General features: G+C 49.3%; 1 protein-coding gene across 1 annotated transcript; it reads right to left on the reverse strand.

Annotated features, from left to right (window-relative positions):
* Window positions 1–5245: 5245 nt before the first annotated feature.
* On the reverse strand, window positions 5246–13857 carry LOC136660687 (conserved oligomeric Golgi complex subunit 4-like). Its single transcript, XM_066637995.1, has 8 exons — window positions 13757–13857; window positions 10683–10816; window positions 10176–10294; window positions 9535–9701; window positions 8017–8182; window positions 7548–7604; window positions 6856–6972; window positions 5246–5380 (listed from the first exon to the last, which is right to left on the reverse strand). Exons 1-8 carry the CDS (start codon window positions 13855–13857, stop codon window positions 5246–5248), a joined length of 996 nt encoding a protein of 331 aa, XP_066494092.1.
* Window positions 13858–15014: the final 1157 nt, after the last annotated feature.

A 15014-nucleotide genomic window follows, 5' to 3' on the forward strand; every position in this document is an offset into this window, starting at 1 on the left:
CGATGAGCGGGGACTTGCTTTGGAGTAGACCTGCAGGGGCCGGGGCAGCCCGAGGGGGGCAAAACCCCCGGCCGCCCGGTCCGCGGCGCTCCTCGCCCTCGGGAGTGGGCCCCGAGCCGCCGGGGCCCCCGCGCCCTCCGAGCCGGAGGAGGGGCTGCCGGTGTCTAGCTGGGCTCGAGCGCGCGACCTCGGGATCCAGCCCTCCGGCCCCGGGCGAACGCTCAGGGTGGCCAGCCCTCAGAGCCAGCGGCGCCGGCCGACGGCAGAGCCTCTGCGAACGCCCTCTTAAGGCGGGGCCGCTGCGCAGTGGCGTAGCCAGCGGGGGGCGCCTGGGCAGTTTAGTCTTGACCCCCTCTAGCTACGCCACTGTCCCCTCTCCGTCTGGCGCAGGTCCCCCATTGGGCCCCCCTCCGTCTGGCAAAGCACCCCATTGGGCAACATTGCTCCAGGCAGTGGCGTAGCTAGAGGGGGCCAAAGCACTAAGGTGTGCAGGCGCCTGTGTGAACCGCTACTGGCAGCAGCAGAAGAACATGGCACCTGGGTGTGAGCCTTTAGCCGTGCAGCGGATGATGGGGGTGCTCCGGCCCCACCTCTATGGGCAGAGCTTGGCTGGCGCGGGAGGCGGTGGTTTTCTGTACATTTTAACCAAGGAGCCCGGGCAGCAAGAGGCATTGCAGAGGATCCAGGCAGAGACAGAGGCAAGTACTCATCAGGCAGCAGCTTCCTCCGACAAGGGGGTTGGGAATGGATGCAATGGAAGCGGCTGGCTGGCTGCCTGCCCTCTTGCTTTCCTGATCATTCAGATCTCTTTCTCCTGCAGCTGACTTAACTCCTGCACCCCTTTCTTTCAGGGCCTGGGGAACTTCAGCATTCACTCTGTGGAGGTGGACGCAGCTGGCTTTAAAACGCAGCTTCTGGGGGATGACCTACAGCAAGTGGAAGCCCTGTAGCCAGAAGCCCTTCACCGTCCATATCTTGAAAAGGATGGGCAAGAGTTTTTCTCCAGAAGTGAATAACTTCCATAGCTGTGGAATCCATTCTGTTCCGTCTTCCTTAGGTTTTAGGGACTCCACTCTGGGTGGGGTCAGGAATTGCAACCCAGGAGCCCCCCAGGCAACAGCAGCAATGGTGCTGCTGTCCCTTGCCAAAGAGACTGGGTTGACTATGTTGGTTACCTGCAGCCTTGATGTCTTTTTGAAGTGGTAAAAAGGCTTCTGTTCAGTGACCCTTTAAAGGGCAAGGTCCTCAGCAGTAGGCCCACCTCAGCATCATGTTGGAAGCAGGCACCCATTGCCAACTCCTTTGTATGCAGGGTGACAAAAAACACGTGGGTGGATGCTGCCCTCAGAAAGGACCTTTAGGGTCAAAATAACTGCATGGTATGGGTTAGGCTACTTTTGGAAAATGGTTGCAATTCAAATAATGGGCACATCCAGCTTGTTGCTCAACACCCAACTGAAGATAAAGGGCTCAGCATAAAAGACAGTGTGTGACAATTCCCCCCCCTTTTTTTATTTTGGGACACTTCTTGAAGTTCTGTGCTGGTTCAGCAGCCTAAAAAGCTGCTTGGAGACCCTCCTGTGGCAATCTTAGTCCCTTGTTTGTCACAACATTCCTTACAGTCATCTGCTGGATGTGGATTGGGGTCCTTCATCACAGCTAGAGTTGCCAAGCCTCCTAATGTGATTGGCTTGCAACTACTGACTGGGTAGCCAGACCTGCTTGTCTAGGTAAAGGGGTTTAATGGAATGGCCAGGTGGGTTCCACTCCTCCAATCAGGTAACTCTATGACATCATCAAAACTAAGTTACTTGAGTTTATTGAGGATATTCATATGCGTTTCTACCAGGTCTGCAGTGATATTTAGTGTTGGTTTGTGGAAGGCACATCCACTTACTCTCCAGTAAGTGCAGGAAGGGAAATTACTGGGACAACATAGCTATCATTATGGACTGCATTCCTAGTTTTGTTTGCTCTGTTTACTCCAAGCCAGTTTGTTAACTTCAGCAGTGTAGGTCCAGGAGGGATTGGGGACTCCATCTCCCTGTGATGGGACTTACTAGTTACTGTATATAATTTGGCCAAGCTCTTTCTTTGGGTCCACCCAGGCAAATGCAGGCATTTTTCCATCAGGGTACTTAGTGTACTTTCTCTACTCCCTTTCTCTCATTTTGTTTAATTCCTTTTCTTACGGACTTTTAATAAACTACTTGCATTTTGATTCCTTCTCTGCCTGATCCACATTTATGGGAACTGCAGTGGGGTGTTGCATCTTATTGCTCGAAGGCACTACTTGATTTTTAATAAGAACTCTTAGGGTTCTGTGCTCTCCTGGGAGTGGGGTTTTTCCCAGCCAACCCCTCCACTTAGACTTTCTAGCCTGGGATGGTGGCAGTGGATAGCTTTCTACCCCAAACCTGGGGAGGGGGCTACTATCCAGAGCGTGATACCATAGTCTTCCGAGACTGAAGGTTGCCAACAACATTCTGAGGTCCAGATCAGACCAGGAACACAAGTCAGCTATGCCAGCCTCTGTTGCATAGACACCCTTGAATTTATCCAGGTGAGCAAAAGAAAAGCATAATGGCAAACATCACCTCAGGGATATCCACAGCTCATTCCAAGAATGCAGGTGGACATAATGCAGGTGAATTTACCATTCCTGGAAGCCATGAGTACCAAACAGCAATTCAAATTGCCCTGCAATTCTGGTGGCTCAGATTTAGGTAGGTGCCCCACTCACAGAAGTGACTTGTATAGAATAGGGGGGAACTAGGACTCTTCATGCTCTGGCCTCTATGCATCTCTTACTACAGCCTGGTATTTGCATTTTTGCAGTATCACCACACATCATTCATGTTCACCTCATGGTCTACTAACACTATGCAGTTCTACTCAGAACTAAGTTCAACAGGGTTACTCGCAGGAAACTGTATGCCTTAGCCCCCTTCCACACATGCTTCTACCAAGCAAGGTCTTCTGCCCCCTGTATTTGTGTATGTCTGATTTTGTGAATCTATGTGTAGGACCTTATATTTGTCTCTGTGGAACTTCATCAATGAAACGGAGGCAATTCCAAAGGCTCCTTAGGCTGCTGCAAATTTCTGGTGGCGGCTGAAGACTGTCGCAAAAGCGCCATAAGGCACTTCTGTGACATCTTTGGAGGAGGGATGTCAGCCCAAGCCCAGCCCAAGTCAGGGCAGGGTGGGGGTGGGGGTGGGGGTGAGGGGAGGCATTTTGGGGCAGGGGGAGAATGGGGTGGGATGGGGCCAGGATCCAACACTTGTGCCAGATCCTATTCCTGGTTCCAGGCAGCCTGGTGTGGCTCGGATCTGTGCTACCTCTTTAGGTAGTGCAGACCCGAGTAGCCCCATTGAGGCTGCTGAGGCCTTACCCAGGGTAAGGGGAAGGAACTCCCTTTGCCCCAGGCTGAGCCGCAATTGACCCCAACCTTGCCCTGGATGCAGGGCAGACCTACTGGCCAGCCTGCTCCAGGGCAGGTTAGGATTGGACTGTGAGACTGTCAGGGTTGTTTTGAATCCCAATTCAGTGTTCTAGAAGTTATCCCATTTGTGAAGCCACCTCTGTTCCCCTACACCATCATCCCCCACACATAAAATGAGCCTTAGGGTTGAGAGAATTCTTGTGGTTGCCCTCTGCCAAGGCATCCTTGGGATTTAGAAACAAGACGTGCCAACTCAAAGGAAAACAAAAGAACCATCAAAGGAACCATAGCAAATAAATCTGTTGTTGGAAGTTTACCCTCAGTGCATTTTGAGCACATAGGTCTTTATCAAGGGTACCTGAAATTGTGGAAATGTGTCACATCGTACAATAGCGTGATGAGTTTTTTATGCATTGTTGCCAAAAATAACATGTCCTTCATAGAGCACAATCAGCTTAAAACATGCTGGGTAAATGCTAAAAAAAAAGTCTTTTCTGTAGCAACCTTGGAGGTTTCCCTCTGCTCCTAAAGCAACACAACTGTGTGGGGTGCCTGCAACCATTGCAAGCAGTGGAGGAAGGTGCATGAATACTACTGATCAAGTTGGGGAGATGCAGAAGGCCCACAAGCTTCGTACCAAAGATCCCTGTCTGTGGCGATACCAACAGAGGTCCGTTGTGACCAGAACACTTTGGGGGCTGGGCTACCACATCCCCCTTGCCAGCACAGCAAGAGGCCTTAACGTATAAGCTGGCAGACAACTGACCAAGGGGCAGAAATCCAGCAGCCCTATATCATTTTAATGTCTATTTTAGACAATATTGCACAGCGTTCAACAAGGGAGAGGTTCGCCTTTCCCTTCAGGGACAAGGGATGAGCCCCCCCCCCCACAAGAGGAGAGATCGTAGCTGACCTCCCCCCTTTCTACAGCAGCCAGCACTGGCCATGAAGAAGATTGGTCCGTGCAGGTAGTTAGAGGCGCAGGCGCTTGATATCCTCACTAAGTCTGGGAAGATCTCAGGCTATTCTGCACAGAGAATTCTCAGCACTTTCAGAACACAGTCCCCCGGATTTAGCTTATTGTTGATTTCAAACACTTTTCTTTTGTCTCTCCCTTCTCCCGAGGCAGAACACATCACAGAAGAAAGACATTCATAAGAACATAGGCCCATCTAGTCCAGCTTCCTGTATCTCACAGTGGCCGACCAAATGCCCCAGGGAGCACACCAGATAACAAGAGACCTGCATCCTGGTGCCCTCCCTTGCATCTGGCCTTCTGACATAGCCCATTTCTAAAATCAGGAGGTAGCACATACACATCATGGCTTGTAACCCGTAATGGATTTTTCCTCCAGAAACTTGTCCAATCCCCTTTTAAAGGCATCCAGGCCAGACGCCATCACCACATCCTGTGGCAAGGAGTTCCACAGACCAACCGCACGCTGAGTAAAGAAAGATACTTCTCTCTAAGTCTGGGAAGATCTCAAGCTATTCTGCACGGAGAATTCTCAGCACTTTCAGAACACAGTCCCCAGGATTTAGCTTATTGTTGGTTTCAAACACGTTTCTTCTGTCTCTCCCTTCTCCAGAGGCAGAACACAACAGAGAGACATTCAAATGTTTAAACACAACTAACACGCACATTTGATATAACCAGCGGCATGAGGCAGTCAGCTTCAGTCATCATCTGCCCAGCTGAAAACCCCGGAAGTAGTCAACTTGACATGTCTTGTATCTTGTCTTTTCAGGACTCTGACTTTGCCTGAAGATATTTGCTCCTCTAGCCCCTTCACAGAGCCATCAGAGCACTTCAGCACTGCTGGCAGCAGACTGTAGACTCGCCTCCTCAATGTTGTGGGAGACGGAGAGGAAGAGGTTAATCCAGGGTTTCACTTGTGGCTTGATCGCTGAGTTGGTGAGCTCACTCAGTCCTTCCTGGTTTGGGGAGGGGGGGAGTGAGAGGGACCATTTGGTTAAGAAAACTACCAAGTACTGTGACCAGTTCTACAGGTAAAACTAGTGATGCAAACACACACACGCGCGCGCGCGCACACACACACACACACACTCCTCAAGGAAGAGGGAAGCAGTTTTTGCAAAATGTTTCAACAGAGCTCATGGTGCCTCTGGCTCAGGAAGTTGTTTATTGTGATTTAGGAATACTGGGCTGCAATCTAGAGGCAATCCACAGCATCTGCAATGAACTACTGGTTGAGGCAGTCTTTGCTGAGGAGGCACAAGACCTGAAGCAGTGGCCTCTGGAAGAGACAGAAAGTGTATGCTGCTCACCATCCTCACAGGGACAGTGAAGGGGCCACATGAGCTTTGAAGCGAGTTGAGACATTGAGGAGTGGGGACAGTGGGCCATAACAGTGCTTACTGATGTCACTTCCTGCTTAATGATGTCACTTCTGGCCCTCAGCAGGCACCATGAATGCTAACTTTGGCCCTCTGTATGAAACAAGTCTGACATCCCTGTGCTAGGGGCTGCTGCATTGCAAGCTCTTATTCCCTTCCCTTCTCCGGCCTGCTTGCTTGGAGTCTGACAGGACTCCTGGGGATTTCCCATCTTCCTTTTCTCTTGTTGCTGCTCCACCATTACCGGCCCTTGACAATGGGAAGCACCACACACAAAGCCTTCTCCTCTACTTGGAACTCCTTTCCAATGGTTGTGAAGTAGACCTATGCAATGGCAAGAGTTTGGGAGGAGGGGGAGAAAAGGAGGGTGCCTTTTCCTTAAAAGCTGTCTGAACTGTGCACAAGTGAGGGGGTTCCTTTTGCCAGCAGCACTACGACCAGACCTTAAGTGGGACATCTCCAGAGACAAACACAAAGGAAGCAGCCCTATGCTTGGTGGGTCTATGAATTTTATGAACACTTGCATAAAGGAGGGACAAGGAAGGACAGCAAAGGAAGCCAAAGTCAGCTTCTCCCCCCTTGGGATTTGGAGAGTGCAGCATTTCCTGTCTGCCCACACAGCACTTTTCAAGTATAGTTTTGGAGCTACAAGGGCCAGCAACCTGCTGTTTGCTTTTTTTAAACCAAAGTCGATGTCCTCAAGAAGCTGAATTCTGTATTCACTGAGACATTCTGGGTTTTACCAGCAGAGTTGTGGCCTGCACATTGCCTGGCAGGCAACTGAACCTTCACTGTGGTGTTTGCAGGGCCTGTGTTCACTGGCCTTGCCACCAGAACCATACCTGTGCCGACTGCAAAGCCACGTTGCCCAACTGTAAGATGACATTAGATCTCTTGGAGCAGCAGCCAAGCAGACTCCTTGTGGCTCCCCATCAATGAACAGCAGAGCTTCCCTGCTCAGCCAGGCAACTTAAGGCAACCCCGGATGTTTTTCTTCTCTGCAGAGCATCATGTGACACTAGGTAAGGGTCAAGCCTCACAACATACCTTACCTGCAACAGGTCTCGAAATTTGTTGGACACAGCAGCCATATCAGAGAGGCAGCTGTCAATCTTGGCTTGTGCTTGTTCGCCCCCAAATCCCTGGCTCAGCATCTTTGAGCAATCATTCTGCAGGGAAAACACAAAGCCAGCAACAATGGAGACTCACTCACAGGAGCTGCTCTCTGAACAGAAAGACGTCAGTTTTAGAGTCACAGAAGATGCCTTGGAGGCCATCTATTCCAACCTCCTGCACTTAGCGCAGGGTTGCTGCTGCCCCACACTGCTGGGACCAGGCAGGCTAGACACATTTCACACTATCAAGCAAAGCTCTCGGGCTAGACCAGCCATTTTCAACCACTGTGCCTTGGCACACTGGTGTGCCACAAGTGGTCCACAGGTGTGCCACTGGAATTTGGGGGAAGGCCATTTATTAGTAAGGCCAATGGGGATGTAAGCCCCCCACTGACAGCATGGTGTGCTTTGTCAGTTGCAAAAAACCTGATGGTGTGCCTTGACAATTTTAATGCCTTGTCAGTGTGCCATGAGATGAAAAAGGTTGAAAATCGCTGGGCTAGACAAAGTGTTTCTATTACAGGAAGGTTGATTTGAGTCAAGCAAACTGGCAGCCTATGCAGAGCCAGAGAACATAAGCAGCATGGAAAGGCCTTTGGAATCAGCAGTGAAATATCTGTAAATGGTACCTCCAGAGTCTTCTTCAGAGTCTTGATGTTTTCGCTGCAGACCTTATTCAGTGTCACCTGAAAGGAGTAAGGGAGAAGGAGAACTGGAATCAGGTTCACAGCCCTGGAGGATTTTTAAGCAGAAGCTACCTTGAAGGCAACATAAGGATGGAAGTAGAGAAGGCGACAAACTTGAGGCAGAAACGCTCCCAAAATTCTCCACTAGCAAACCAGGCCCTAGTTGCCCACCCCAAACTCTTCAAAGAGAACCTGTTTGCTAGAGGGAGTGGACCCAAAGACCTGGTGGGTGACAACTGCTCAACGAGAAGGGCTGGGAGAGAGAGAAGCATGCACAGTCCTTGAAGGAAAGAAAGGAGCAAGGCTGGAAATATCTTAGCTGCCCAGACACCAAGGCCTAGGAGTGAGTTTTGCCAGTTTCAGGGGAGTTGCTGATCTAATTGTGAGCGAGACAGAGAGAGAAAAGACTTACCAGAAAAGACTGTTTGGCTTCATCTGTGCTTTCAATGCCTTTGGTGTCAAACTTGCCCTGCTGAAGGCTGCTATGCATGATGCTGACTGCGCTGGTGACACCTCTCTGGAAGTCCTGGAAGGTGGTAGCTGGAAAGCCCATCTTGAGCTTGTTGCACAGGACTTCCCTGAGAAGAGGGGAGAAGGTGCCAAGAGGCCAACAAGCACAAAAGTGGCATATTCAGCCTACGAGACCCAGCCCATCCCATCCTTATCTACACGCCTCACACCTGACAAACAACTGAAGCAATATGCTCCTCCCCAAGGTGCTCAGGGCTGCGCAGGGCAGACAAACTTTTCTAAATTCCTTCTGAAATCTCATGCGCTGTACGTCCTGCTCTTTTGGCACAAGTGCTTTCTCAAGATGCTTGTCCATTTTCTCCCTTCACATCCACCAGTCCCAAGAGCAGCTATTCCTTGAGTCCCCATCACATCATCCCTCCACGTGCAGTTTCTGGTTACAGAGCTGGACCTCTGTATTAGGAATACATCAGGCCAGGCTGCACAGAGATAGTTGAGTTGCATTTTTGGAGAAGAACAGAACAAGAAGGGGCATCACCCACACACCTGCCCCACTGTCACACCAAGTGGGATATTCCTTTTCAACAGCAAGGGGAACTCTATGGAGACTCTCTCCTGCCCCAGCCCCACCGTTGACTACTTCAAGGCGGTTTTCTCCGTGCCTGCCACTGACACCAGAAGTGAGTTGAGGGCGGAATGGAAGGAGCTATCAGAGCCACCGCTGTTTCACTTACTGTTAAGAGTGGATTGCACACTCACCCCTCTGCTTCACACACAAACTCATGAAGAGGATTGCCTCAGCTGCCATCACATCTGACCCCTCTTGCAAAGTCTGGAATCTTTCATTGCATCACTTTGAAGATAGTGAAGATGGCAGATATGGACTATGGGAAACAGCCCAATCCCATCCTTGTGATATGATGGTGGATCTTGTGGCCTGCCATTGTAATGCTGGGCTGCCATCACCTAAGCTGCTCTGAGAGTCAGTGGCTCACTGCCAACAGGGTGGAAGCCAGTAGAGCCATGCACGATCAGTAGTGGGCAGAAGACTGGCTGCTGGAGCAGGTAAGGTGATGGCAGGAGCAGATTAGGACAAGGATCAGGCCAGACTGGGAGCAGCAGTGTGTCCAGGAGATCTGGACTCCCTGTCCCAGGCCAGACACACACCCCTTGGACCCAATAAATTTGCACCAGCAAAATAGCTGGTGTAAATCTGAGTACACCCATTGAGGACCAGAGAGTGGCAGAGGTGATAAGTAAATGATTTCTTTACTTACTTGTCCTTGCTAGGCTGGTCACCATCTAGCCCAGCATACAGTGCAGGCTGCATCTTGCTAGGCTGGCCAAGGACAGGATTGGGCCCTTGGCAAGTGATATAAGGGGGAGGGAGGTTCACAGAAAGCCACAAGAAGTTGAGAAGCAGACATAGCAGCTCTAGCTTCCTCCACACATCACACACCTGAAGTCTGACTCCAGCTCCGTGACGGAATGGTTGATCATTGCACAAAGACAGTCAATGCTGGAGCTGGAAAGGGCCCTCCCAATGCATTTCTTCACTATGTAGAAGACGTCATCCACCATGCTGGAGGTCAGCTGAGCCTTTTCACATGTGTCCATAGCAACAGCCTGCCAAGAAGTCGAGACATGACCATGACTCATCAAAGAGGGTCGGCATTACCATTCATGAGGAGTTTGCCCACTTTGCAAAGCTACCAAAGCAGGCAGGCAGCCCTTCCATTCTCCCACCCAAGGAAGTCTACTTCCAGTTTTCTGCAAACTGTGCCTCTCCTGACAATGGGGGTGGGGGGAGGCTCCTCCATGGGGAACCTTAAAGGGGTCTTGCATGACTACAACAACCTGCTCTGGTGCTCGCATGGCTGCAGGATTCTAGAAGCCTCAGAAGAGGGGAGGCAGAGGGCTCCTTCCTACAGGAGCCTTCAGAGCCAGGCTTTGTGTGGGCTAGCTGAAAATATGGAGAAGCACAGCAGGCTGGTTGCTGACTCCTAAGACAGCTGAACGCCACTCCAAATGATACTGCCCACAGCCGCTTCCCGCCCCCCCAAGGGAAGAGAGAACCCAACTCCAGGAAGCCAGCCTTACCTTGTTGACAGTCTCTCTCATGAAGTACTCTTCCATGGTGATATAGCAGCCGATCAGCTCCTGCATGGTTCGGCTCAGTAAGCAGTTGTGGAGCAGCTTGTCCAGGCACTTCTGATACTCTGTGGAATACATCCAAGAATTAGGCTATGGAGGAAGCAATGGCACCCAAAGGCTACCAATTCAAGCCAAGTGCCAAAAGGCAGGCAAAGTCCAATAGACAGCCAAGTTGTCCCACAATCAGTGGCATACTCAACAGAGTCCAGGTGGGAAGCTTGTATCCTTTGAAAGGAAGGAACAAGCAAAACCTCCAACGCTCTAGAAAGAGCCTGGATGGCATGTCCCACCCTATCATGAGAGACTGTCTACAGCTATGTAAGGAGCACAGTCTTGCCAAGGTCCAGGGCCTACCAAGACATCTGAATCATTTGCTCTTCAAATGGCAGCCAAATCAGCCACTGGTCAGGCTGAGCAGGTTCATCTGGCACAGCTGGCCTTAGAGGGGCTTACCTTGCTTCACCTCCTTAGAGGCGATGGCATCCCCCACCTCAAAATCAGAGACGACACACCTCCTAATGAACCTCAGGTACAGCTCACTCCGTGCATTCATCAAGGTGACCTCTGTTAAAACCGGGTCAAGTTCCCTGCAAGAAGCAAAATGTAGGTCAGGAGCATAGCCTCAGAAAAGGTGGACACTGCCCAGCAAATGGGTTGGATGAAGTGGGTTGGATGCTGTTCCCCATGGGTTGGATGAAGTCCATGGGGAGAAGCATACAAGAGGCTCCTGGAATCCTGAAAATGCCAGGGTTCACATTTAAAGGATCTTTCTTGCCTTCATGTTTGAAGAGCCAAATTTAACCATTTAGCAATGGGCCAAAAACTGATCCTGGGCAATGCTGCAGTAACTGTGCCCCCTCATGCTTTTTGCTGTACTTTGTTCAAGGGGTACAATGTGATCCGCGCTAAAATAGCTCAGCCTTGAGAGAAAACATGGCAGGACTCTCCTTCTGCCAAACGAAGCCTGGGAGCAATGCCCCTCGTGCACCTAGACACAGCTGACCTCCCTGTCAGGTGAAAGGAGGATGCCATCTGCCTGGAGTGCTCACCCTCTGCCAGAAATTAGCCTGGGAGAAATGCTCCTCTTTGTGCTGTTCTCTTGTCTGCTGGGCATGAAGCAGACATGGTAAGCCATCAGTTAACCAAGGAGGACTCTGCCTGCTAAGACCACAGAAGATGAGCAGGCAGAACTGGAACAGGGAGGATGCTCCCATTGAAGATGCAAAGTCAGCTGCATAGTCCTGCCTCGAAGGCAAGTGGGAGGAGTCAACAACACCTAGATTCCTCCTACTGTTTATGAAAAGATCTTGAACAAGACATAAGAATTGGCTTCTCTGCTTCAGGTGCATTTACTCGTGAGTAAGCAAATGTGCCTTGGCTCCTGGTCAAGTCAGGCAAAGGGGAATGCAAGGCTAGCTGCATGGTCCCCATCTAATGGAAGTGGAGCTCAACAAATGCTCCAGAAGGCAGCCCTCCCCCCAAAGAATAAACCAGAGGCTTGAGCTGGTAAGGTGGGCACTGGGGAGGGCTGAAAACCTCACTGATTTATCTGTGTGTGTGTGTGGGGGGGGGGGTGTTATTGCAGGCAGGCTACAGAGAAAATTCACTTGGTGAAACAGGGCCGGCTTCCCCTTAGTTATCTGTTTTTCTTTAATTATTTATAATTTTATTTTGCTTGATGATGTCACTTCCAGCCATGACATCACTTCCGGTGGGCCCTGGACAGATCGTCATTTTAAAAAGTGGGTCCAGTGCTAAAAGTTTGTGAACCGCTGCCTTAACTCAAAACAGGCCAATGAGACATCCGGGGTGGGGGGGTGACACCCTAGTGACCAAAATTCTGGAAATTGTGGCTTTTAGGAATAATACCACCATGTTATATACCATTTGATGCAGAATTTCATCCATTGCTTGTGGGGAAATATGCACTGCATTTATTTTCTGGCCATTATTATCATTCATTCCATGTCATGACTGTTACTATCTCTGTCTCACCTACCTCACAGGGTTGTTGTGAGGACAAAATAAGGGGAGGAAGCATGTACACCACCCCAAGCTGCTTAGAGGAAGGTTGGTATAAAAAGTGAATTAATTAAGCAATATAATTAATAATTAATTAAACAATATAATTATTTATTAATTATTAATGATTGATTGATTGATTGATTGATTGATTGATTGATTGATTGATGGGGTGACAAAAATTTATGGGCCCCGGATGTCAAATGACCTCTGGGGGAGGGGGTTAAAATAATGCCCAGGGAAAAGCAGAAAACACAGAGACTATAAAAGGCCTTGCTCTGACTCGGCCCACAGCTTGTGTCTGGCTGTCAGGACCGGCAGTCGTGGGCCAGCGCAGTCTCCGACAGACCAGAGGTTTGCTGGAGATTGGGGGCTCCCTGCAAGGTTGCTTTATCTCTTTCCTTCCTCCAATAAACAGAGCAGCATACATGCTCTTAGAGGGTGCATTATGCAAACGAATGGCTGGAGTGGAACGATCAGTATTTCTTGCATGATTGTGATGTCCCAGTCGTGCCCCTTCTTGTAGTTATGTACAATTTCTCCCTACATAAATCTGAAATAACAGGGGACTACTGTTCTGGAATTCAAGCAAGAGTTGGCAAGCAAGATGTGTTCAAGGATCTGAGATTTTCAGGGTGGAGCCTGGCGATGTCACAAAACTGCCAAGACTTGCAAAATGGGAGTGTTCAGCCCAGGCAGCTGTGAAAAAGCTGGAGAAATGGGAACGTGTGGGGCAGACTGGCAATTGTACTTTCATGCTCTTTCTTCCTTGTAACTCTGAGGAAAAAGGCTAGACTAGAGCTTTTCCCAAATCTGAAAATTTAGGAAGAGTCCTGGAATATTCCAGGGACAGTAGGCCTCCTTTGGCTACAACCTCCATTTGTAAAGTGAACCTCTTCCCTCTAGACCACTGGTTCTCAAACCTTATAGCACTGGGATCCACTTTTTAGAATGACAATTTCTCAGGACCCACTGGGAGTGATGTCATCAAGCAGGAAAATTTTTAATTCCCCCCATACAATAAAATCAAATCAAGTAAGTAAATTAAAACTTTACAATGTTTAAAAATGTATTTAAAATAAAGAACCCTCCTAACCCTTCCAAGCAGCTGGTGGTCTGTTTTAGAAATATTCCCCAAATATCCCGAAGGCTCCAATCCTATCCACACTTACCCAGCAGTAAGCCCCACTGACTATCATTGTTAAAATCATATACTTAGTAGCCTGTTAAAAATACAGATCTGTAACATTTTCCCCCAAATGCAGTCACATACCATGGTAGCATCAAGTCTAATATATTAAAAATAAAATACACATGGATGAAATGAATGAGGACCCACCTGAAAGTGGCTCGTGACTCACTTAGTGGGTCCTGACCCACAGTTTGAGAAACTCTGCTCTAGTCAGTGGTCTCCAAACTGGCTTGCAGTGCACCAGGATTATCAATCCAGGCATGATGTCAGAGGCAGTACAATACCATCCTGCCCCACAGCCCCTTGTCTTCACATCCAGTCTTCACAGAAACTCATACTGCTCAGTTGCTTCCACTCCACTTTGCCCCTGAAGGCTCTGTGCTCCAGTTCCTGGGGGAAGCGGATTCCTGGCATGAGTGTATGCAGTGATTGAGTGTGAAACTAAAAGGTATTGGGGCACAATGGTAAGGTGTGTCCACACCATGGACACTCAGCCCAAACTGAGTTTCTGGTGCACAGGATCTGGGGCCAGATTTGACCCAGGAATGTCTAGCAGTGGACCCCTACTCTAAATTCCTCTGCCTTTTCTGTGGAAATTAAAACTTCTACTATAAGCATAACAAAGTTATATTTTGTGTTGTATCCTAACATTAAAAAAATTCTATATAAAGATGACTGCTGAAATAAGTGCAGCCAGCAGAGGGCATTGTTTCACCTAGAAATGCTTACAAAATCCTCCAGTGTGGGTCATCTGTCTTAAAAGGGGGCGGGCACTGACTTCTGTAGGTGAAAATAGATGAAAGATTTCAGAATTCTGTCTAACGAAGAGCTCTGCTAATGATATGAATTATTTATACAGTGCCTACATCCTAGCAGTACTCAAAAAATATCAATAAAAGACTGACCTTTTTTGTAGGTGAGAATGGCAAGGAAAGGTGTGTGTCTGGGAAACTTCAAAGGCAGAAGATGGGGGGGGGACTTTTTTGCACAAACAATCAGTTTTCAAATGTTGTTTGAGCCACAAGGTGTTACAGCTCCAGGAAAGGATGCGGGATAGAAGCGAACGTCATGGCAAGCCTGATGCTGCTTCTCAACTAAGGGCCACCTGAATGGTCCTGTGGACGATGTCATCACTTCAGCTGCAGGAGAAGTTCTGGAACTGTCCTCTTTAATGCAACTCCAGTCCCTGCTGCAGGAGGCTGGATCCCCTACAACGCATGAAGAACAGCTGTGTGTAAACGAAGCCAGACTTGGCACTCCAAAGAGGCTTCTGACCATGTGATGTGATCTGTGGAAGGCAATGCTCTTTGCTGTGGTGTTGGTGCCTGATGCTTTGTTGCCCAGTTTGTTTCTATTTCTTTTTTTCATGCAGGGCTGGTCTGTCTACAGGGCTAACTGAGGCAGTTGCCTCAGGTGCTTGTCTGGCAAGAGACTCATGAGAGGGGGTAAAGAGGGTAATTTGTACTGGGCCCAGGAGCCAAAGGAGGGGGCCCAGAAATTTTCTGGGATTTGACATATTCCAATCTCACCCAGTCTCACTTCCCACAAGGGATGCTGGAGGCTGCTGCAAG

This window comes from Tiliqua scincoides, chromosome 9, assembly GCF_035046505.1.
Source record: "Tiliqua scincoides isolate rTilSci1 chromosome 9, rTilSci1.hap2, whole genome shotgun sequence".
Classification (NCBI taxonomy): Eukaryota; Metazoa; Chordata; class Lepidosauria; order Squamata; family Scincidae; genus Tiliqua; species Tiliqua scincoides.